This window comes from Stegostoma tigrinum, chromosome 1, assembly GCF_030684315.1.
Source record: "Stegostoma tigrinum isolate sSteTig4 chromosome 1, sSteTig4.hap1, whole genome shotgun sequence".
NCBI classification, from domain to species: Eukaryota; Metazoa; Chordata; class Chondrichthyes; order Orectolobiformes; family Stegostomatidae; genus Stegostoma; species Stegostoma tigrinum.
In genome coordinates this window covers 54,501,976-54,526,811 of record NC_081354.1, presented here as the reverse complement: position 1 = coordinate 54,526,811, position 24,836 = coordinate 54,501,976, and the positions used below count along the sequence as shown (strand labels likewise).

Below are 24,836 nucleotides of genomic sequence, written 5' to 3'. Positions count from 1 at the left end.
CCTACACATCCTTGGACACCACATGGCAATTTAGCATAGCCAGTCCACTTAATCTGTACATCTTTGGACTGTGGGAGGAAACCGGAGCACCTGGAGGAAACCCACGCAGATACGGGGAGAATGTGCAAAATCCACACAGACAGTCACCCAGGATAGAATTCAACCTGGGTCCCTTGCTCCGTGAGGTAGCAGTACTAATCACTGAACAGCCCCAAACTTTTATAACGTTAAAATAAGTTTAATCAAGACGTGTATTAACAAAATTTGGTATGTTGTCAAGGTGTTGCAGTGTTTTAATTCAACTTTTGAAATGTAATACTTAGATACTGCTCGACCTTGCATTTAAAAGGGGCATTATACTTGTCTAGGGTTCAGCTATAACAAAGTATAACTTTTTTGTGACTGTGTGGAAATGTACTTTACATAACCCATTTATTGCATCTTCAATCTATCAACACCACAGTGTGTTTGTAAACTCTGCAATAACCTGAAAGCTGGTGTGTGCTTTCTGTACTTGGACTCAATTATTCTATTCTTGGAGCTTGATGGATCAGATTTATTTGAAATTACGACAGTGATTTTCTTTGGTTTGGCTCATGAGTAAAGGAATTTCTTTGAAATAATTGTTTGTTTCTGGTAGGGTTCCATCATTGTCGGTGACAAAACTATTCCTCAGCCACCTATTCTGCAACTTTCTGCGGAGAAGCTGCCAAAAGATGGTGCTTTCTTGATGGACTGTGGTTCTGTAAGTATTAATTATTAATTGAAAAATCTAAATCTGAGTATGGTTCTTGTGTAGTAGGAGTATTTTTTTAAAAGATTTTTGGTATTTGTCTTTTGAGGAAATTTGCATATGGAATAAGAAGAATCTTGCTCTTCATAAATATTCTAAAATTTTATAGAATTTGGCTTCACATATACCCAACTCTGTTCAAAGCCTAATTACTTCACCATGAGTAATTAATCAATCAGTTAAAGGTCTCCATCATGTCCAATAGGTACATTTCCTTGACTAAATTGTTTTGTATTGTTTATTTTGTGACCAAGACCTCCATGGACAATTTTCAACATTGTTATAGAAGCTTTGAAGTGAATTGGCTTGTGATGCAACTACTCTTGGTGCACCAGTCTTTATAGTACACAGTGAAGAAGGTTCCTGAGGCATTTGTGGAGAAAATGAAGTTGTTCGCGTCTGATTTGTAGTTGTCCTTGTCTTCGTGATGGGTCACTTTGGTCAGTTTCTCCTGTAGAATGTGTTCTTTTTTGCTCCAGTCCTGTATTGTTTGATGGCGATGGGCTGTTCCATAGTTGTAGTCCGTTGCTGGTCAGTAATGCTTTGGTATAATTTTTGGCACAAAATTTCTCGATCGTGTTTGTTGAGCCGGTTATGGGCAACAACACGAATAACCGTGAAGAAGGTTCTCTAAGATTACAAGGGGTTCTTGATCAAACATGTCAATGGACTGAAAAATAACAGATGGAGTTCAATCTGGATAACCGCAAGGTATTGCATTTTGTTACAACAGACAAGGGTAGGGCTAATACAGTTAGTATTAGGGCCTTGAATAGCATTGTAGAACGGAAGGACCTGGGGGTGCAGGTACATAATTCTTGGAAGTTTGCATCATGTATTGACAGGATAGTTTAAAAGGTGTTTGGCACACTCGCCTTTGTTGTTCAGTCCTTTTAATACAGGAGTTGGGAAGCCATGTTGAGGTAGTGCAGGACATCAGTGAGGCCTCTTCTGGAATACTGTGTCCAGTTTTGGTTGCCCAGATATAGGAAGTATATTGTTAAGCTGGAAGGGCTTGGAAGAGATTTACCAAGATGTTGCTGAATATGGAAGATTTGAGTCAGGCTGGAGAGGCTGGGCCTTTTTTCACTGGAGCATAGGAGGTTGAGAGGAGACCTTCTAGAAATTTATGAAATAAGCGGTATAGGTAGAGTTAATGGTAGTTGTCTTTCCCCTGGAATGGGGGCTTTCAAGATTAGGGGACGCATTTTAAAGGTGAGAGGAGAGAGGTTTTAAAAAAGACATCAGAGGCAAATTGTTTTACACAGAGGGTAGTTTGCATGTAAAATGAACTTCCTGAGGAGGTGGTGGTTGTGGGTGCAGCTAGAAAGTTTTAAAGGACACTTGGATAAGCACATGAATAGAAAAGTTTTTTGTGGGGGTTGTGGAGGTTGTGGGGGCGGGGAGGTTGGTGGATATGGTCCAGGAGCAGACAGAGGGGGCTAGTTAGTTTGGAATTATGGTCAGCATGGACTGGTTGGACCTAAGAGCCTGTTTCCCTGCTATATGACTCTATGAAGTTATTGCTTCTCAGGACCTATAGCCTTTATTGCATCCAGTGCATTCTGCATTTTCTTGACATCAGCTAGGGTGAATTAAATTAACTGAATACTAGTAACACAATGATGGATAATTCATTCAATACTTGCTGAAAATGATTTCAAATACTTCAGTGTTTTGTACATTAGTGCTCATATTCCCCATTTGTTTCTTAATTGTCAAGTCTGTATTTAATTTTCTACCACCACACTCAACTGGATGAGGAGGTGCAGGCGAGCTTTGATCTGATCTGTTGCTTGTGGGTTATTTATATATTTGACCTGGTGCAGTTAACAGATTGCTGTGTAATATTAAATATCAATTTTATTCAAAATATGCCTTCCAGTTTTGGAGGTTGGATTTTCTGAGAAGTTGCAATCTTGGGTTTTTTTCACAAAAGAAGGGACTCCACATTTCTGAGAAGAGATTCTAATCAGAAATATGTAGCCGTATTTCCAAACTGACCGTTCTTTGCAGTGCTGAACTACCGCAGGAACGCAAACCAGGCCCCCTATTTACAGCTGCTGTATTCTGAAATGTAAATGTCCTGGACAGCCAGTTTAACAGCTGCTTTCAAGCCATAAGTATGTAAATTATGATGTAATGCGATAGCGGGGTGCCAGCTGGAGAGAGCCATGGATCACGGCTCCATTGATCACTTTAGCAGGGTTGGAATTTTGCTTCAGGAAGTGGGATTCCGTGTAACTTAGGACCTTAATTATTAAAAGATGCAGAAATTTGAAGTTGAATAAGTAAGAAATAATCTTAGTTTTACTGCCACAATTTTCCATAACCTTAGAATAAATGCTAACATGGCAAATTTTCTTCAGACTTAAGTATGAGGTTTTGCTGTTTACAGATACTTTGCAAACACCAGCAGATGAAACTGATCTTTTGGAGGTGATACAAAGCAGGAGCAAGCAATTAATTAAGATGTTTTATACTCACAGATAATTGTTTTCCATTAGTTTAAATTTAGGTTGTGAGGTAATATGAAGGCAGTAATCTCACCAACAACGAATGGGTGTTAATTTACTTGTAGGTGATGTACCTCTGGATTGGCAGGAACTGCAGCAACAATTTTATTAGTGAAGTGCTTGGATTTCCTAATTATGCTTCTATACCACAAAATATGGTAAGTTGTTCAAGTCTGGATAAGAGTAAAATTAATGTATTACTCATTGTTCTCATTAGTTAAAGCAATGTCTATCTCTTACCCCTCCAATGGTGGAAGAAATCACCTGGCTGCAGTGTTTTAAGATGTAACAGTCTGTGGTGTCACTGCCCCTCTCACTTGTATTGCATTTTCTAAAAGTTTAATTATATATTTGTTAAATTTTCATCTTGTAGTAATTCCATTTTTTTATGCAAAATGGCTGAGCTCGAGTTTCTCCAAAGCTGTTTCTGAGCTGGCCACTTGGTACTGTGAATGTGTAGTTTCAGTCATGTCTCCTTGAGAAAACATTTGACCTTCTGCTGTTTGTCTGCTCTTAATGATACACCTCAGATTGTAATCTCATAGACAAAAATATTGTCACATACTTGAACAAAATCTTTTTGAGAGCTTAAATATAAAGTTGAATATATCTCTGATAACTAATCAATGAGATAAAGCTGAGAGAGTTCAAAAAACACACGAAGAATCCCTATCCCGACAGTGCTGGAAGCAGGCCATTTTGGCCCATGGAGTCCACAGCAGTCCTCTGAAGAGCATGCTGCACACACCCACCCTAGTCCAGTAACACTGCATTTCCCATGGCTAGTCCACTTAGCCTGCATATTCCTGAATCGTATGGCCAATCCACTAATTAGCATGTTTCTGAACTGTGGGAGGAAACCCATGCAGGCAAGGAGAGAATGTGCAAACCTCCACATAAACCTCGCCCAAGGATGGAATTGAACTTGGGTCCCTGACGGTATGGGGTGGTACTGGTGCCTCCCTCCTCCCCCCCCGTCCCTCCCCGCTTGCCCCCGCCTCTGTCTGTCTCTCCCTCTGCGCTGCGCGCTCTCTCGCTACCACCCCCCCCCCCCCCCCCCCCACCCGAAACGCCTGAATGATTTGTTGACATTATGGTGGAATGCACTTGTTAAGTGCATTTCTCTCTGTCTCTCTCTGTCTGTACTTGTGAAGTTAGAAATGCGCTAATGAGCGCTCAACTGTCGTGAAAATACACACAAGATGGTCTCTAATCACACTAATCTGAATGCCTATAAATGCTATTTCTTTCAGAACCCTCTTCCCCTCCCCCATTTCTGATGAAGGGTCTAGGCCCGAAACGTCAGCTTTCCTGCTCCTGCTTGGCCTGCTGCATTCATCCAGCTCCACCTTGTTATCTCAGATTCTCCAGCATCTGTAGTTCCTATTATCTCCCAGCTATAAATGAAATTTGACTCTCACGTAGATCTGGAACTTCTGGTGTTTCCTCACTCTCTCATTCAAAACTAGAGCCATTCTCATTCTATATTGTTATCAGTTGTGTTTCAGGATTAACTCCAAGTCAGAGGTTCAGTAGTCAATCCCTGCTCCGGAGACTTGAATATGTAGTGTAGGCTGGCACTTCGTTGCACTGTCGAGGGACTACGGTGCTTTCAAAGGAGATTTCATCTTTTGAAGGATTAAATAAGCAACTCATTTGGCCCCTCACCTGGGCCTTCAAGAAAACCAGGAGAGTTTTCTTCATGTCCTTGCCCATATTTAGCCTGCAATAGACACCTAAGGTAGTTATGATCACTTAGTGCTGTCAGGGCCTTGTTGACTTCAAATTTGCTGCAGTATTTCCAATATTACAACAGTGCCAATGCTTCAAAGGTTATTCATCGCCTATAAAATGTCACAGGTTAACTTTTTTTTCTTTGTTTTCTTTCTGCCATGTCATGTTTTGGGGGGGAAAAAAAAGACTCATCTACCAGAATTAAATACAATCTTATCTCAAAGAACGAATGATTTTGTTTCCTGGCTTCGAGACAGCAGACCATTCTTATCGATTATTTACATTGTGAAGTAAGTATTTGCTATTGTTTTTATTTATAAGCCTTTCTATGTAGCTGTGCAAAAGAAATTCAAATCAAGAAAGTCCGTGAGCCTGTTCTTCATTCCAAAATGATAAGATTATTATTTCTGTATTACAGCATCTGGCTGTCTCTGAAATTAGTCTGGTATCTTACATTTACTCATACTCTGGAGTAGCTAATACTCCTAGATCTTTTCATTTTCCTCCTTAGCAAAGTTTGTCCAAGCCATGAAATATGCAATTTGGAAAATTGTTTGCCATTAGTCAGCTCAATTATCAACCAACTGATCTTTTCGGGAACTTTTGGCCTATCCCATCATAAGCTGCAATAAGTCCTACTTGATGTAATTTGTGAATTTTACTAAGTTACATCGAAGCTGCAATTCTTGCTCACGTTACAAATGTCGGGACCAAAGTAATGTTTTGAGTAACTTACAATATTGGGTGTAATTATTTCAGATGGTAAAGCATTTTTTAGAAAATACAACTGCAACACTGTTCTAGTAGTGTGGAAAATATAAATTTGGTTTTCAATAGCTAAACAAATTGTGATAATTTTATCTTAAGTGTTTGTCACATGGTATTATTAAATGTCAACAGTGATGATGGTCCAATGAAAGCAAACTTTTACCAGAAGTTAGTGGAAGACAGAACCGAATCTGCGTTGTCATATTATGAATTCCTCCTTCACATTCAGCAGCAAATCTCCAAATAACAACATTTATAGTTTGAGAGTTGGAACTGATCATTTTGACAGGAGGGTTGAGACAATACTGTCATCTGAGGCAAATGTGCATTTATCTTGGAGGATGGATTGCCGTTGAGGTACAACATGAAATGGATAACTTCAATCTTTCAGTCCTGATGAAGGTTTTTACCCTAGTAGGAATATGAAAAGCTGGTTAGTAAAATTTGCAACCTTGCAGAATAAATTCTTGAAGTTACTATGCTGTAATGGATATTTCTGCTCGAAAACACAGATGAAAATGTCATTGTACTGATAGAATGTTAATGATAGCATTAAAGAATGGGCCTGAATTGTTTTATTCTCGATAGAGCAGGAGCTTACAGGCCTTGTTACTGAATACAAATAGAGTGGATTTATTTATTACCATGTATAAGCCCGGGTTATTCACTATTTTGTTAACTTTTTGATCTAATTAATTTTCCTGTGTGTAATGTATTAGTGTAAATGTTGATTTTTCACTGGTATTGGGTAGACATGATGACTGTACACACTTATGCAGGTAGGAATTTACATTGTTAGCAAATACAGTCTGTATTGAAGTAAAAGCGAAGGTCATTGCAGGGCTGTTGAATGTGGTTTAGAGATGCACATTTCAAAATTCAATGTGTACATAGAAAATTTAACTAACTTTGTAAGTAATGTACAAATAAAGTATCAATCTAACTTTAGGTTCTATTAAAAATGAAAGAATAAACTGTATGCAACAGTGTTGAACATTTTTTGTGATCAAATTCCTCCAGCCTCACTTGGGCCACTTAAGGCTAGCAAGAGTTTAAATGCAGATATTCTGTGCTATCTTCCAGTTTAACTGGCAAAGACTACATTTGTTTAAAAGCACTCATTATATCTCATTGTAATTCTGTCTTGCATTTTTCATGCAATTAATTTCTGACCAGCTATTGATTAAAAGTGATCTGCTGGATTTTTAATTTTGGTTTGTTGGTGGTGCATCCATGTATACTTGTTTATCTTTCAAACTGAGCGTGTCTGACTAGGGCTTATGTAATGAATAGGCCATTCTAAGTATACAGCTTCATAACCTCATTACTGTGTTTGGTTAAAGTCTAGAGGAAGCAAAAATGTATGCAACAGCTCTGTAGCTGACTTAGATGTGCAGGCTATCAAGGTGGAAGAGGAGGCGGTTTAGAACACCTATAGTAATAAATAAATACCTGAACCTTAGCAAATTTTAACTTCTGATGTTTTCTGCTGCCTAAAAGACTCAAAATATCAAGCTCAGCACCTACCCCATATACAACATTTATGACTGGATTAGAAAAGCTAGCAAAGTACAAATTGAAATAATCTTCCAGCTGTTTCGAGTCCATGAGTTGAAACTGTTAATATAGAGTAAGTATTGTAAGTCTAAAATGAAATGAGTTGTGATGAACTCAAACACTGAATTCTAGTGGTCAAGCTTCATCTGTCTGTGATTAGAGAGAATCTTGGTGTAAATGGACAGTAGAAAATTACAAGAAGAGGTGTAAATTCAAGGACTTCATTTTTTTTGTTGCAATTGATGTGGTCAGTGAGCTGGCTAGTTGTGCATTGAGCTTCAGTTGCCCATAATTGGGCAGCACAGTGAGACAAAATACACCAATACGGTCAGGATAGAGACCTGAGAGTGATAATGGATATAAATTAAACTTATGGTTTGTGTTTGGTCCAAATAAAGTTTATAAACATTGATGGAATTTTTATTACCTTTGTATTTTTCATATTCTATTAGATACGCTCCTGTATCACCATCTTATATATGACGATGCTAGTGTTTGTTGGTTCCTCTCAAATGACATTCTGATGCAGGTTATTTTGATAGTTTGCTGTTGCTAGATACTTTCTACAGCTGTACTCTTTAAAAGTCATTTGGTATCACCACCCAAGACATTTTTCCATCCCCTCCCCTGTCTGCTTTCCGGAGAGACCACTCTCTCCGTGACTCCCTTGTTCGCTCCACACTGCCCTCCAACCCCACCATACCCGGCACCTTCCCCTGCAACCGCAGGAAATGCTACACTTGTCCCCACACCTCCTCCCTCACCCCCATCCCAGGCCCCAAGATGACATTCCACATTAAGCAGAGGTTCACCTGCACATCTGCCAATGTGGTATACTGCATCCACTGTACCCGGTGCGGCTTCCTCTACATTGGGGAAACCAAGCGGAGGCTTGGGGACCGCTTTGCAGAACACCTCCGCTCAGTTCGTAACAAACAACTGCACCTCCCAGTCGCAAACCATTTCCACTCCCCCTCCCATTCTCTTGATGACATGTCCATCATGGGCCTCCTGCACTGCCACAATGATGCCACCCGAAGGTTGCAGGAACAGCAACTTATATTCCGCCTGGGAACCCTGCAGCCATATGGTATCAATGTGGACTTCACCAGTTTCAAAATCTCCCCTTCCCCCACTGCATCCCTAAACCAGCCCAGTTCATCCCCTCCCCCCACTGCACCACACAACCAGCCCAGCTCTTCCCCCCCACCCACTGCATCCCAAAACCAGTCCAACCTGTCTCTGCCTCCCTAACCGGTTCTTCCTCTCACCCATCCCTTCCTCCCACCCCAAGCCGCACCCCCAGCTACCTACTAACCTCATCCCACCTCCTTGACCTGTCCATCTTCCCTGGACTGACCTATCCCCTCCCTACCTCCCCACCTACACCCTCTCCACCTATCTTCTTTACTCTCCATCTTCGGTCCGCCTCCCCCTCTCTCCCTATTTATTCCAGTTCCCTCCCCCCATCCCCCTCTCTGATGAAGGGTCTAGGCCCGAAACGTCAGCTTTTGTGCTCGAGATGCTGCTTGGCCTGCTGTGTTCATCCAGCCCCACATTTTATTATCTTGGAATCTCCAGCATCTGCAGTTCCCATTATCTCTGGTATCAGTTGTATTGGCTTTGTATCTCTCTCAACTGGATTGCCCACAATTTTGAGATGCCCAGCAAACTTTCTTCTGACACTTGTGATCCTGGTGAGATGAATAAACAAAAAGCACTAAATTTGCCAAAAGACTGATAAAAGGCAAGATTGCACCTCTTATGACCTTTACTTTGAATTAATTGTCAAAGTAAACATGAAGTAAGGGAAAAGTGCACTCAGTAGAAATGATAAATCACATTTCACATTGCCAGTGACAGAAAGACAGCTGTCATAGATTTACTAACAACTCTTTCAGCACGTAAGGCATTATATCCAACCACAGCATCCTTCAAGCTCTGTCTTTTCAACAGGTAAATTGCCAGTTCCTTTATTTCAAGGCTTGAGACACCAATTTCCATCCAACAGCTTAACTGCATCCAGGTTCCATGAGTATAATCTCTGTGGATTTAGCATTGTTTGATCTATTGAACTGTGCCACAAATTACTTTTTTCTTTATCAGCATCAGCCCTGAGCGCCAGTGGAGAATTTATTTTCGGGCTTTTTTTAATCATCTGGTTTGTGTTTCCTTCACAACCTAAAATCAAAAACCTGAAGTCTCAGCCGTCCTCAGAAACCTAAAGTCTTAGATCCTTTCTTAGCTAGAGGCCAACTTTTAAAACAGAAACACCATTCGGATCAGAGAAACTGCACCCAACAAACATTTGTAGAGAGGTGGCAGTGTAATGGTATTGTTGCTAGGTGAATAATCCAGAGACCCGTGACTGGTCTTGGGTCCTGAGATCAAATCGTGCTCCAGTAAATGCTGGAATTTGACTTCAGTAAATTGAATGTGTCTATGTACAGCTACAGCGTTAAAATGCAAGTTAAGGGAGGCCTAAAATATTCCTTTGTCCAAGTTACCTCGCTGGCGACCTCAGAAATTTCCTGCCTCACCATCTGAAATAAGGAATGCAGTCCTACCAACCACACTAGGCCCTCAGCAAATTAACTTTGAGAACTGCAAAGTCACTTCCCGTGTGTGAACTTGGGGAGAGAGCAACTGTTAGGTGGATGGGAGAAAACCTGGATAGTTGTCCATGACTTTGAAGCAATTTCTGATTCCACCAGGTCCTGTCAAAATGACAGCAGACTTTATATTACTGGAATATGGTAAATTTACTTACCGCAATCACATAACTGATTGGATCATGTTACCACAAATATATTTGTCATACATCCTTTATTTGCTTTACAAATCTTTTTTAAGAAGCAAGTCATTATATCCTTTCCATCCCAAAGTTTTATTCCTGGTTATTTCCAGAATAACATTTCACTACCTTCCACAATGGACTTGCACAATTTGATTAAGGTACTTGAGTATTTTTGTTTATTTACTTTGAATGTAAAGGACATTTATCTTACTCTTGACCTTCTGTGCTGGATTAACTCTTGTTAAAGCTGTTGGTGCAGTGCTGCTGGGAATGTTTACCTACTTTCAAGCATCCAGTGGCCAAAACTTGATTGTTTGCCATGGCCCAGGCTGAGAAGCTTCAATCACCTTCAGCAATACAAAGAAATCTTCATCGAAGAAACATGCAATCTTTTTCATTTATTAGTGTGTAATATTGATTCTAAATTAAATTTTGAAGCATTTTGTCCATACTTCATCATTAGGAGTTGTAAACGTTGTGCTTGAGTATTGAAACCCATGCCATCTCTGTTTCTCTCTTTCAGCTAAACTATTTTAATAACTTTGCAATGAAATTATACAATTTTTCTGTTTAAAAGATTGTAAACCTCCAACATGATTCAAATGGAGGGGAACTATGTATTGCACATCTTGGGATGAGGAAACACAAGAAACATTGAAGAAAGTGCAAGTGTGCAGCAAAATGGCTCTGGTTAAGATGATCTCTTGTAAAGCTGCATGTTGGTTGTGTGGAATCTTAATATTAAGTAATAGAACAATATGTGCTGCTTCATTAACTTAGTTACTGTAATGGCCATTATCTCTATTCTCCTGTAGGTTCTCTTCCACTCCTGCAAGCCACTGCAGAAACCTTTGAAGGGAGAGAGCCATTGTGAAGGAAAGTCACTATTTTCATTATCCCTTCAGAGTGATCAGCACCTCTGGTTGGAATAGTGAGTTCAGGGACAGTTCATCCAGGACTAGTGGGAAGGAGGTTAATGTCAAGAAAGTGTAGGATTTTGCTTGTTGGAGCAACATCAGCCTCCATTAGGTGAATTTTCCAAGTGAGGATCAGGCCAAATACAATCAGTTCAGGTTGAAAGTGAAGAGGAAAGTAAAACTGAACAGAGAAAAGGACAATAGAATGACTGTTAACATGAAAGATCTCAAAAACGTTTCTGGCATAGGAACATAGAAAATAGGCCCATTAAACTGCTGTGCTATTCAGCATGATCATGGCTGATCTGTGTTCTCAATGCCATACTCCCAATCTCTCCCCATGTGCCTTGGGACCTTTTGTGTATAGAAATCTAACTTACTTTCTTCAATTTATTTGCTGATTTGGCTTCCAGAGTCTGAAGTAGTAGAGAATTTCACAACCCTCTGAGTAAATTGCATCACATCTCAGCACTAAATGACCTACCTACCTGTATCCTGAGACCAGGACCCTTCGTTCTGAACGCACAAACAAGGGAAAACCTCATCCCTGCATCCAGTTGGTCCAGCTGTGTTGGAATTTCATATGCATTAATGATAATCCCTCTCTTATTGTTCTAACAGTACAAACTGTTGAGTACAAACAGCTAGTCAACTCAGTCTCTCCTCATGTGACAGTCCTGCCATCAATCTGGTCAACCTTTGCTGCAAGTTTGTCCTTTCTGAAGTAGAGTCCAAACCAGTGCACATATTCCAGGTGTGGTCTCACCAAGGCCTGGTGGAGTTGTAGTAAGACATCTGTCATCCTGTATTTAAATCCTTTTGCAGTAAAAACCAATATACCATTCCTTTCATAACTCCTTGCTGCACCAGCCTGCTTGTTTTATTTTCAGTGACTGGTGTGCAAGGCCACCCCAGTCCCTTTTGTACATTAACATTTCCTCCTCCTATTCCCATTAAAATAATACTGTTTGTCATGCGGGAGTGAGGTAACTTTATATTTATCCACACAGTGTTGCATCTGCTGTGTATTTCGCCACTTGTTCAACCCTGAAGCTACATTACAGCCTCCTTGCTACTCATAATGCCACTTAGTTTTGTGTTGTCAGCAAATTGACAAAATATTTGATTCCCTGATCCAAACTGTTGATTTATATACATATATGTAGAAGCAGCAGCTGGGGTCCCAATACTGACCCCTGCAAGTACCTCTTAGTCACTGCTTTTGATTCCATTATAAGTATCCATCCATTTACATTTTTAATTTGTTCATAGGTGTGGGTGCTGCCGGCTGGGCCAGTATTTATTGGCCATCTCTAACTGCACAGACAGCATTTAAGTGTCAGTCATATTGTGATGAGGAACAAAATCAAAGTTGCCGGAAAAGCTCAGCAGGTCTGGCAGCATCTGTGAAGGAAAAAAACGAGTTAATGTTTCGGGTCCGGTGACCCTTCCTCGCAACCTGCCGAGCTTTTCCAACAACTTTGTTTTTGTTCCTGAGTTACAGCGTCTGCAGTCCTTTTGGTTTTTATACTTATTGCTATGAGTCTGGAATCACATGTAGACTATACCAAGTAAGGGTGGCAGATAACCTTCCCTAAAGGGTGTTCATGAATGAGATGCATTTTCACATAATCAGTGCTCATCATTAAGCTTTTTCATTCATTTATTCCAGATTTTTTTTACATACTGAACTCATATTATCATCAGCCATGTTCTGGATAACTAATCTAATTCTAGCCTTCCATTCATCCAAGAAACTCAAGTGTTAACTCTGTTCCTCTCCAAAGGTGCTGGTTTTATTTCACAGTTCCAGCATCCACAGTATTTTGCTTTGAGCTAATTGGATTGCGCTGCAGAAAAATCAGTGTGGACTCACTGGACTGAATGGTGATCCCAAGATGCATTGCATGGCATGAAGTTCCCATATACATGCAAAATAAATGCACACTAGATGCCCCACAGAAAATTAGGTCTGGTCCATTTCAAAGCATCTTTGTTATGTGCATTTCTCTCGGAGAATCCCTCTGCCACTGAACTTAATCTATTAGACAAACAGAATCCCAATTCTCCGGTTTGGAAATTATTGTTGCTTTGCCTTTCCCAAATTTTTTTTTAAAGTTTCTACTTTTTGTTTCGTCTTTCCCTGAAGCTAGTAATTCTGATTGAGAGGCTGTGCAGTTCAGGTTAGACAATAAATGCTGGCCTAGCTGGACATACCCACATTCTGTGTAGGATTTTTTAAAAAAGCAGTTGATCGAATTCAGACCTATACTCTGACTCGCATTTCCTGGTCCAGTCTGATCTCTTAACAATCCTTTAGTCTAATTCCTTAAGGAGCTAGACAGCCAGTTGTCTTGTTCACACAGATCACAGGTTGTGAAGTTCCCTGCCTCCAGTTACACCACCACCTCTTGGATCTGAAATTCTTGTTCCTCATCAGCAGCTGTTAATTCCATGTTTTATCCCTGGTTTAAGGTCAGGTTATGTGAGACATAGCAGAGAACAGCAGCTTGCAGTCATTGGCATTTTTAATGCAATAAAGGTCATAAAACATACCACAGGAGTATTAACAAGTAACATTTGACACTGAGCCACATGAGATACTGGGGTAATTGATTAAAACGTTGGTTAAACAAATCATTAAAAAACAGGAGAGAGGAGGAAGAGGTGATTTTACAGCTTAGGGCATCAACAGCTAAGCTTTGCCTTTGATAGAACAATTAAAGCCAAGGAGACGAAAGACCAGAATTGGAGGAGCACGGATAGAGGGCTGGAGGATATTTCACAGATGGAGTTACATAGAGTGATTTGAAGGCAAGGAAAAGAATTTTAAAACGGAGGTGTTGCTTAACAAGGCCACAACGTGGGCCAGTAACGGTAGACGAAGAAGGGCAAACAACTCTGGTTTATCGAGGCATCTGTATTGCAGTTTCTGAGCATCAGTGACTTGCTGTATTGAACTGCGCCTTTTGAGAGTCCTCTGGAAATCATCAGCAAAGCATTAACAAATAGTCATGCCCACCTGTTGTCCTTTGGGCCTGTTGCTCTTGATCATCAGGGGACGGTGTGGCAAACTAATGCGGATCGTGGTTTCAGGATGCCTTTTTATATTGTAGATCATTCACTAAAGCCCAGAGGTATTGATCTTTACAACTCCCTAAATGACCACTGTAAAGATGCACCCCAGGTTAGCAAACTTCCCTTTCCTCAATGACAGAGAGAACACATGGCTTATCGTTTTCAAAAGATTGGCTTCAAAACCCGAAAATAATCAGAAAGAAAAATGTACATCCTACGGATACCTCACCATTCATCTCACAATGTTTGTGTTTGTTTTGTTTCTATTTGGTTTATAGTGATCCCAAAACATGGGTGTATCTTGATATGGGTTCTGGAGAAAGGTCAGTCAAACCCAAACATTAACTTTGATTTACCTCAACAGATGCTGCCAGACCAGCTGAGCCTTTCCAGCAATTTCAATTTTTGTTTCTGACATAGTTATAGTTCTGAGGAAGGGTCACCGGACCCAAAACATTAACTCAGTTTTATTTTCCTTCACAGATGCTGTCAGACCTGCTGAGCTTTTCCAGCAACTTTGTTTTTGTTGTTATAGCTATTGTTGGACTGTTTTTAAGGTTCTTTATTAGTTAAATTGTGCTGAGTGAAATTTTAAGCAATAACTTTAGAATTTCATACTAGAGTGATCTTCCTGACATACACTTGCAATCAGGAAAGTGTTGCAGTAGATGAGTATGGAGGCCCTACGTATGACACGATCTGCCTGTAGAACGCACACATTCACTGTATCTCAGTATATGTGACAACAATAGATCAAATCAAATCAAAGACATGACAAAGGGTCCTGGCAGCAGATGAGCTGAGACTGTCCATCTCTGGTGCTGGATTATGGGGGTGAAAGTAAATGATGAGGTTGGAACTCAGCTCAATTTTAAATAAAACGCAAGAGGTTACAAACATTCTGACAGTGAACAGGGAGAGGAATGGAGACATACAAAGGAAATGGCTTTGGTCGTCTTACAACTTTATGCTTATCCAGTATAGAATTGCTACAGTACAGATAGAGGCCAATTATCCCATCAAGTCTGCTCCGATCTTTGAAACAGCATCCCACCTGGGCCCACTCCATCTCACACTTCCTGTAACCCCACATTTCCCATGACAAATCTACCTAGCTTGCACGATCTCCTAGATGCTGCAGGGCAATTTTATTTGAAGCATGGCCAATCCGCCTAACATGCACATCTTTGGACTGTGGAGCACTTGGAGGAAACCCACACAGACAGTCACCCAAGGCTGGAATTGAACCCACGTCCCTTGCACTGAGGCAGCCATACTAACCACTGTGTCACCTGAAGGCTAATGTACAGAACTATGTACCACTGATAAAGGGAACAAAACACCAACAGACAGAAACATGTACAAGAAGGAAATAGATTTACAAAGTAAACTTTGCGGCATCACAATTAATCAGGATTTTATCCATTGCTCTCACAAAGGAAGATTGAGTAATACAAATGACAACTGTTCCCAATATTTCAGTCTTGTTTTGCAGAGTGCAGTATATTTGGTGAGATTGTTGTGAAACTGTTCTGCATCTGTGCAAAAACTATCGGTTAATTTGATATTTTAAACATCAATGTAACATTCAGACACTGAGCGTACTGAGTATAACGATATTTAAATAACGCACCTGGCCTAAGGGGTGAAAAGACACGGAGATGGGGTCAGCAAAGGGGAGTCAGTCATATTTAATTATTGAATGGATACAAGTAGCTTTTAACAGCGCGGAAATCATTTTGTTTTAACCAATTCCATTGATTGCACTCGATGAAACTTTGCGAAACATGTGTTTCCTGGTAGCAGTTGCTAAAGGGTTTAGAATAAACCTGATGTTTTCACACAAGCAGAGCTTTATGCAGCTGCTTCATTGTCAGAGGCTATCAGATGTACTTTCAACTCAGGAGAAAGTAGTTTGTAATTAGATTTTTATATTATATGACTATAAACCCACAAGGTCAGACTCTCATAACTTTGCTTCCTATGAATTATTGGACCTGCTTTTACCTATTGACCCCGTTGCGGATTTTTAAGATAGAAAAATTGCCATTTCCTGTATTTAAAGAAAAATTGTTACAATAAAGCTACTATTTGACCACAAATATTGAGTTGTTATTTTTCTTTGGTTAACAGGAACCTTGCCTGTCTACGTTTCAATTTGCTACCCGTGGAAAAGCTGCTTATCTTTAATTAATGAGTAATTCCAGAGACATTTATAATATTGTAATATAAATTGAGAACGTTCCTTGATTTTATTTATTCACATTTGCATTCTGAGGTCATTTCTATTTAATTATTTCACAAGAAGTATAAACGATTGTGTTTATTTCATTATCTAATTTATTACTGAATTTAACACCAAGGCTTCCTTAATTAATATTGTCTAAGGCAATATTTAATTCTTAAAATGACATGTTTATATATTGCCATAGTTCTTACAATAATTCATTCTTATGAAGACCCTCAAATTCAATAATCCCTGATTCTGAAAAGAAGGGAATTAACCATATGATTTATTTCAATAATTTTAATCCAATTTCTTTCTCCCTGCAGAACTTTATTGCAAAGTATCTGTCTTTAAAGTGCCAGTTTGTGACTGAGCTGCCGTCCAATATGAGATATTTTAACATTGTAGTGGTTGACCCCTGACATTTACTGGTATTTGTCAATAATATATCCAACTCCGACATTCTGTAATTTCCCATAAATAAAAGATGAGACAATAATTCTGCTACAATTATGGTAAAACAGGACTATGACATAATAACTTTAATGATTGTTTAGATCCATCATGGACCAATCTGATTTTTAAAAAGGATAAACACTGACCGAAAATGGCTGCTGTGATCGCCTGACCACGGAGTGAGATGCGTGCAGGCAATCCATGCGGAATAAAAAGTGTCTGCACTGTATTTACCATTTTCTGCAACCAGCTAACAGAATCAGCGTCAAGAAATTTGCATATCTTGTTTAATTTGCTTGAGTGCACACTTGTGCATTAAAACCGAAACAACTGTGGATGCTATAACTCGGGAACAAAAACCAAGTTGCTGGAAAAGCTCAGGAGGTCTGGCAGCACCTGTGAAGAAAAAAATCAGAATTAACATTTCGGATCCGGTGACCCTTCCTCAGAACTGGAAGTTCCCCAGTTCTAAGGTTCACTGGACCCAAAACGTTAAGTCTGATTTTTTTTTTCTTCACAGATGCTGCTAGACCTGCTGAGCATTTTCCAGCAACTTTGTTTTTGCACATTCGTACGTGTTTGCTTGCAGCTATTTAGCTTGGAAAAGACAGGGGAGTCAGATATGTGCAAATAAACCACATTCCATTAGCTGCTGAGCAGAGAGAAAAAAAAATGGACTGATAACAGCAAAACCTAGAAGTTCCACATTCTCTCTCCCAGTCGCCATCCCATTCCCTCAGTCCTCATGACTATCTTGGAAGTTAGTGCTTTGGGTTAAAGCAAATTGGTTAAATAACAATTCATTGATAACACAAAAATATCACCAGATTCTGCTACTGTTAGCACACAAATCAAACATTAACGAGTTGCAACAAAAAGAGAAATTTCTAGAAAGACTCAGCTGATCTGGCATCATCCATGGAAAGAAAGCAGAGTTAGCATTTTGGGTCCGGTGACAACTCTTCAGAACTGATTGTAGCTAGGAAAAGGTTGTTATGTGTGCTGAAAGTGGGGTATGGGGAGGAATAGCTGACAGATGGAGACGGAGCTCAGAGAGAGAGAAAAACAGTTGGACAGATAAAGGAATGGATAAAGGTCAGTCTGCGGCAATGAATAGCTGCCATTGGGGACTATTAGTGGCTGACAGTGATTGTTAATGGTAGTAGACCATGTGATGACAAGGCCTGACATTGTGGTAAGGACCTGGGAGAAGGTGCTCATGCCCAAAATTGGTGAATTTGATTTTGAATCCCAAAGGCTACAGGGTTCCCAAGCAGAAAAGGAGATGTTCTTCCAGCTTGTGCTGAGCTTCGTTGGAACACTGCAACAAACCAGAGACAGAGATGTTGGCAGAGAACAGGGCAGCGTGTTAAAGCGGCAGGTAACTGGGAGCTCGGGGTCTTTTCTTGTGGACAGAACAGGTGTTCTGCAAAGTGGTCGCCCAGTCTACACTTGTTTTCCCCAGAGTGGAGGAGACCACATTGTGAACAGCAAATGCAGTCGACTAGCTTGTGTGAAATGCAGGTAAAGTGCCGCTTCACCTGGAAGGTCTGTCAAGGCATTGAACACTGAGGAAGGAAGAGATAAATGGACAGATGTTACAGCATCTGCGATTGCAGGGGAAGGTGCCGTGAGGTTGTGGCTGAGTGTTCGGACTGGAGAATGAATGAACCAGAGTGTCCCAGAGGGAATGATCTCTGTGGAAGGCTGACAGGAAGGGGAAGGAAAATGTGGTAACATCCCACTAAAGGTGGTGGAAATGGCTGAATGATCCTTGGATATGGATACAGGTAGGATGGTAGGTGAGGACAAGGAGGACATTATCACTGTGTGGGTGGCAAGAGAAGGTCTGAGGGTCAAGTTGTGGGGGATGGGTTGGACCCGCCTGTGGGCCCTTTCAACCACAGTGGTAGGAGATCCTCGGTTGAGTAAAAAGGTGGACATTTTGGAGGATCCCTTGTAGAAGTTGACATCATTGGAACAGATGCAATGGAGACGGAGGAACCAGGAGAGTGGAACAGAGTCTTTGCAGGAATAATGGTGTAAGAATATATAGTCACGGTAACTGTGAAAGTCAGTGGGTTTGCAGTTGATATTGGTGGCCTGTCTATGCCCAAAAATGTTGAGGAAGGGAAGGCAGGAGTCAGAGATGGACCAGGCGAAGGTGAGTGTAGGGTGAAACTTGGAAGCAAAATTGAGAAATGTTTTGCATTTCCTGATCAGAGCAGGAAGCAGCACCTATAATGTCATTGATAAAACTAAGAAAGGGTTGTGGGAGGGTGGGGGTGTGGGCTCCATGTAGAACTCGATCAAGGAACGTTCCACACATGAAGTGATAGAGGCGGGTACAATTACATTTTAAAATAGATTTGGCCAGGTACATGAACCGAAAAGTTTAGCAGGATATGGGTCAAAGGCAGGCAAATGGAACTGGCTCAGTTTAGGAAACCTGTTGGCATGGATGAGTTGGATTGAAGGGTGTAACTCTAGACAAGCATAATTGGGGCCAATGCGGTACCCGTGGCCACCCTTTTCATCTGAAAAAGGTGAGAAGAGTTCAAGGAGAAGTGGTTCAAAGTGAGGACAAGCTTGATCAGGCGGAGGGGGTTGGTGGTGGATGGGGACGGATCGGCCCTTTTTTTCCCAGGTAGAAGTGGGGAGTGCTAAGACCGTCCTGACGGGGGTAATGGACATGTAAAGGTTTTGATTGTCCACGGTAAAGAGGAGGCGGTTGGAAGTCACGAACTGGAAATTCTGAAACTGACAGTGTCGGAGGAATCACGGATGTAAGTGGGAAGACACTGGACAAGGGGAGAAAAGAATCACATTGAGGTAGGACGAAATGAGTTCTGTCGGGCAGGAGCAGGCAGAAACAATAGTTCTGCCCAGGTTTTGGGAAGGAGGTAGAAATGAGCTGTACTGAGTTGAGGGACTATGAGCATCGAGGTAGTTGGAGTGGAGATCACCAGATGAAATAAGATTAGCAACTATTGTGGACATAATTGAATAGCTGTAGCCTTGTGTTCAAACTTTAATAACTTAAGGACTTTTAAACTGCAGGGTCTTTATGCTTTCTGTACCAGACACACACTCAAAAACTTAATGCCTGAGTCATGTTTATGTTTGATATGATTTATTATTTTTCAAGGGATTATTATGTAAGTCCTCTGTCTTTTACTCAAAGTTTGGTTTGGTGGGAAAGTTCAGAGTTGATAGTCTCACAAAACTTTTGCTCTCCTGCATCCAGTTGTTAAGTTTGCAGGGGATAGAGAGTCATTATTGTACACTTAGTGACTTACTGCCAGGAACACCTTAGCCACAATGCGCCACTGGTCGAATGCTAGGCTTTCATCATTTTTGTCACTCACAAGGTGTAGATACAGCTGGCAAACCCAGTATTCAGTTGCCTCAGTTGGGTTTACACTGCTTTTTGTGGACAGCACATATCTAAGCAAATTTCCGCTTTGTTGCACAAATGCCAGTTTTGTAGCTGTACTGGAATAGCTTGGCAGAGGCTGAGACATGGCTTATTTGGGACCACATCCTCAGTGCTATTTCCAGGATGTTGTCAGGACCCATAGTTGTCTTTGTCCACTGCTTTCTTGTTATCACATGGAATGAATTGAATTGGCTGAACACATGTATCTGTTAAGGTAGGAACCTCAGGAGGAGACGAGGTGGATGATCCACAGAGCACTTCTTGCTGAAGGTGATTGCACGCTCTTCAGCCTTCCCTTTTACACTGACATCTTGGGGTTTGCCAGCATTGAGAATAGGGATATTCATTTAGTCTCCTCCTCCAAGATGTTGTTTAATTCCCCGCTACCATTGAACATAGAATGTTACAGCACAGTACAGGCCCTTCGGCCCTTGATGTTGTGCTGACCTGTCATACCGATCTCAAGCCCATCTAACCTACACTATTCCATGTACGTCCATATGCTTATCCAATGACAACTTAAATGTACCTAAAGTTGGCAAATCTACTACCGTTGCAGGCAAACCGTTCCATTCCCTTACTACTCTCTGAGTAAAGAAACTACCTCTGACATCTGTCCTATATCTTTCACCCCTCAATTTAAAGCTATGCCCCCTCGTGCTCGCCGTCACCATCCTAGGAAAAAGGCTCTCCCTATCCACCCTATCCAACCCTCTGATTATTTTATATGTTTCAATTAAGTCACCTCTCAACCTTCTTCTCTCTAATGAAAACAGCCTCAAGTCCTTCAGCCTTTCCTCGTAAGACCTTCCCTCCATATCAGGCAACATCCTAGTAAATCTCCCCTGCACCCTTTCCAAAGCTTCCACATCCTTCTTATAATGCAGTGACCAGAACTGTATGCAATACTCCAAGTGCGGCCGCACCAGAATTTTGTACAGCTTCACCATAACCTCTTGGTTCCGGAACTCAATCCCTCTATTAATAAAAGCTAAAACACTGTACGCCTTCTTAACAGCCCTGTCAACCTGGGTGGCAACTTTCAAGGATCTGTATACATGGACACGGAGATCTCTCTGCTCATCTACACTGCTAAGAATCTTACCATTAGCCCTGTACTTTGCCTTCCGGTTACTCCTACCAAAGCACATCACCTCACACTTAGAACATAGAACATAGAACATAGAACAGTACAGCACAGAACAGGCCCTTCAGCCCACAATGTTGCGCCGACCATTGATCCTCATCTATGCACCCTCAAATTTCTGTGACCATATACATGTCCAGCAGTCTCTTAAATGACCCCAATGACCTTGCTTCCACAACTGCTGCTGGCAATGCATTCCATGCTCTCACAACTCTCTGCGTAAAGAACCTGCCTCTGACATCCCCTCTATACTTTCCACCAACCAGCTTAAAACTATGACCCCTCGTGCTAGCCATTTCTGCCCTGGGAAATAGTCTCTGGCTATCAACTCTATCTATGCCTCTCATTATCTTGTATACCTCAATTAGGTCCCCTCTCCTCCTCCTTTTCTCCAATGAAAAGAGACTGAGCTCAGTCAACCTCTCTTCATAAGATAAGCCCTCCAGTCCAGGCAGCATCCTGGTAAACCTCCTCTGAACCCTCTCCAAAGCATCCACATCTTTCCTATAATAGGGCGGCCAGAACTGGACGCAGTATTCCAAGTGCGGTCTAACCAAAGTTTTATAGAGTCTGCATTAAACTCCATTTGCCACCTCTCAGCCCAGCTCTGCAGCTTATCTATGTTTCTCTGCAACCTACAGCATCCTTCGTCACTATCCACAACTCCACCGACCTTAGTGTTGTCTGCAAATTTACTAACCCATCCTTCTATGCCCTCATCCAGGTCACTTATGAAAATGACAAACAGCAGTGGACCCAACACCAACCCTTGCAGTACACCACTGGTAACTGGTCTCCAGGATGAACATTTCCCATCAGTTACCACCCTGCCATACAGAACTGGATGTGGCAGAACTGTAGAGCTTGGATTTAATCCCTTGATCACGATCACTGATTAGTATATATGGTTTTTACCCTCGTAAGGTTGATACCTTATTTTAAGTGACGCCTCATAGTGCTCCTGGGGCATTTCTCCACATTCTTCATGAAAATAGGTTGGTTGCCTGTTTTGATGGGAATGGTAGACTGGGGGAATGTGCCAGACCATGATTTTACAGATTGTGATTGAGTTTGCTGCTGCCAGTGGCTCACAGCCCTTCATGGATGCTGAGCTTTCAGCTGTCGAACCCAAACTGAATCTATCCCATTTGACATCATGATAGTGACACAAAATACAGTGGAGAGTGTTCAAAGTGTCAAACTGGTGCCCTCCCCCTACCCCCCACAAGAAGTGAGCAGATTCTTGAGGACAAAATCACATAGATCTTTGCCCCTCTAATCTGGCAGCCATATCCTTCAACACTGCGAATAAGTCATACCTACAGTGCAGTTATCAGTGATGGTCATTGAAGTCGAGCACTCAGTATACATTATAGGCCCTCACTACCCTCAGTGCTTCTACGAGTAATGCTCAGCATGGAGAGCTGACTGATCAACAGAGGGAGGATGATACGTAGTAATCAGCAGAGATTTCTTTACCCATATTCCTCCCAACACTATACAGCTTGGAGAGTTCAACACTGAGGACTCCCAGAGCAAATCCTTCCTATCTGTGTACTGCTATGGCACTACCCCCGGTGGAGCTGACTTGCTGGTCGGACAGGCCAGGACGTATCTAAGGGCTGTAGTGGAAAAACTGAAGACATTAGCTGCCAGCTGGTGAAGAGTAGTCCTTATCTGATGTGTTTATTGTGTAACAAACCTGATTTTTAGTACCTGAGTTAATGAGGGTACAAATTAGTGAAATAATCTTCCAAGTTTTATTTTGGAGAAATTTCATGAATTCAGCTTTTATTGTCCTGCTCATTCTGGGTTTCCCCCTTACCAGTTCTTCACTGAAAATGTTATCTGTTTTCCTTGATTTCTGCGTCTCTTATCGGTCTTGATTTGTTCCAAGCATAAAATTTGTCTTTCATTTACCAACATTTCAACAGATTTTTAGAATGTTAGCACCTGGAGACAGAGGACAAAGGTAAGGTTGAACCTGTATTTACCATGCAATATAAGAAGTTTGTAGTTCAGTGGTCTCTCCTATATACTGCCTGTTGTTTCTACTGGTCTACACGGCTCAGAAGATTTAGTGTATGTTTAATTAACAACTACAGTATTGTGTAGCAAAACATGCATAATGAAGATTTTAAGATTTGATAATAGATAATCCCTCACAGAAAATGCGCTGCTTTTATTTCAGAGGCAAAATCTGCTGATGACACCAATACAGTTAAGAAATTGAGTTGGTAAAAGGCTCAGAAAGTCTGCAAAGACAAATAGATATATTATGTGAATGGGTAAAAAAGTAGCATGTGGAATACAATGTGGAAAAGCCTACACTAGCCCACTTTGGCAGAAAAAAGAGAAATGCAGTATTTTATTTACTGGAAAGAGACTGCAGAACCCAGAGGCACAGAGGGATGTATACAGTTACTTGCCGTAACTGCATACTAACTTTGTGATATCATGCTGTTATGAATTAATTCAAAGCTGAATTGGATACATGGGAGTTAAGGATTATGAGAAACAGACAAGAAAATGAAGTTGAAACCTTAACCAGATCAACCATGATCTTGTTAAGTGTTGGAGCTGGATCAAAGGACTCAGTGACCTACTCCTGCTCCTGCTGATTTAATATAACAAAGTGATTGGTTATTGATTTTTCATAAATTTGGTGCAAAACTTTTAAGGAAGCTAACAGTATTTTTCTTCTGGACAAGTACTTTTGCTCATAGTATAAAATACTCTAAAGGTAATCTTACCAATGTCCTGTAAATTGAAGCTTGACTTTCTCAATTTCATACTCCACTCCCTTGCAATAAAAGGCTACAATCCATTTGCGGTAACAAAAACAGAAATAGCTGGAGAAACTCAGCAGGTCTGGCAGCATCTATAGAAAGAAAACAGAGTTAATTTTTCAGGTTCAGTGATATACCACCTTTTCCTAATTAATTTGATTTACTATAGTCACATGTACCGAGATACAGTGAAAAGTTGAAAAGTATTGTTTTGTGTGCTGTCCAGACAAATCATACCTTATTGAAATACCTCAGGTAATAGATACTGAGAACGATCAACGCTAATATGAGACATCCATTCATAACTCTGATAACAGCGGGGAAGAAGTTGTTCTTAAATCTTTTGCTACGTGTTTTCAAACTTTTGTATCTGAAGAGAGTATAATTGGGTTGGGAAGGGCCTTTAATTATGTTGGCTGCTTTCCCAAGGCAGCAGGAAATATAGATGGAGTCAGGGAAGGAAGGCTAGTTTTATGATGGACAGGACTGAGTTCAGAGCTCTCTGTAATTTCTTGTAGACTTGGTCAGAGTAGTTGCAATACCAAGCTGTAATGCATCTGGATAGGAGCTTTCTACAGGAATTGTTAAGAGTTATTGTGGACATGCTAATTTCCTTAG

General features: G+C 40.9%; 1 protein-coding gene across 4 annotated transcripts in view; it reads left to right on the top strand.

Moving 5' to 3' along the window:
* LOC125452572 (protein transport protein Sec24B) overlaps window positions 1–6,790 on the top strand; it is a 116,635-nt gene extending 109,845 nt beyond the window's left edge. For all 4 annotated transcript variants that reach the window (XM_059645594.1, XM_059645592.1, XM_059645586.1 and 1 more), the window contains 4 exons: window positions 641–745; window positions 3,375–3,467; window positions 5,230–5,333; window positions 5,944–6,790. In XM_059645594.1, coding sequence (XP_059501577.1) covers window positions 641–745; window positions 3,375–3,467; window positions 5,230–5,333; window positions 5,944–6,058 — 417 coding nt within the window. In that variant the 3' untranslated portion in view covers window positions 6,059–6,790. The remainder of the gene's footprint in view (window positions 1–640; window positions 746–3,374; window positions 3,468–5,229; window positions 5,334–5,943) is intronic.
* The last annotated feature ends 18,046 nt before the right edge of the window (window positions 6,791–24,836 follow it).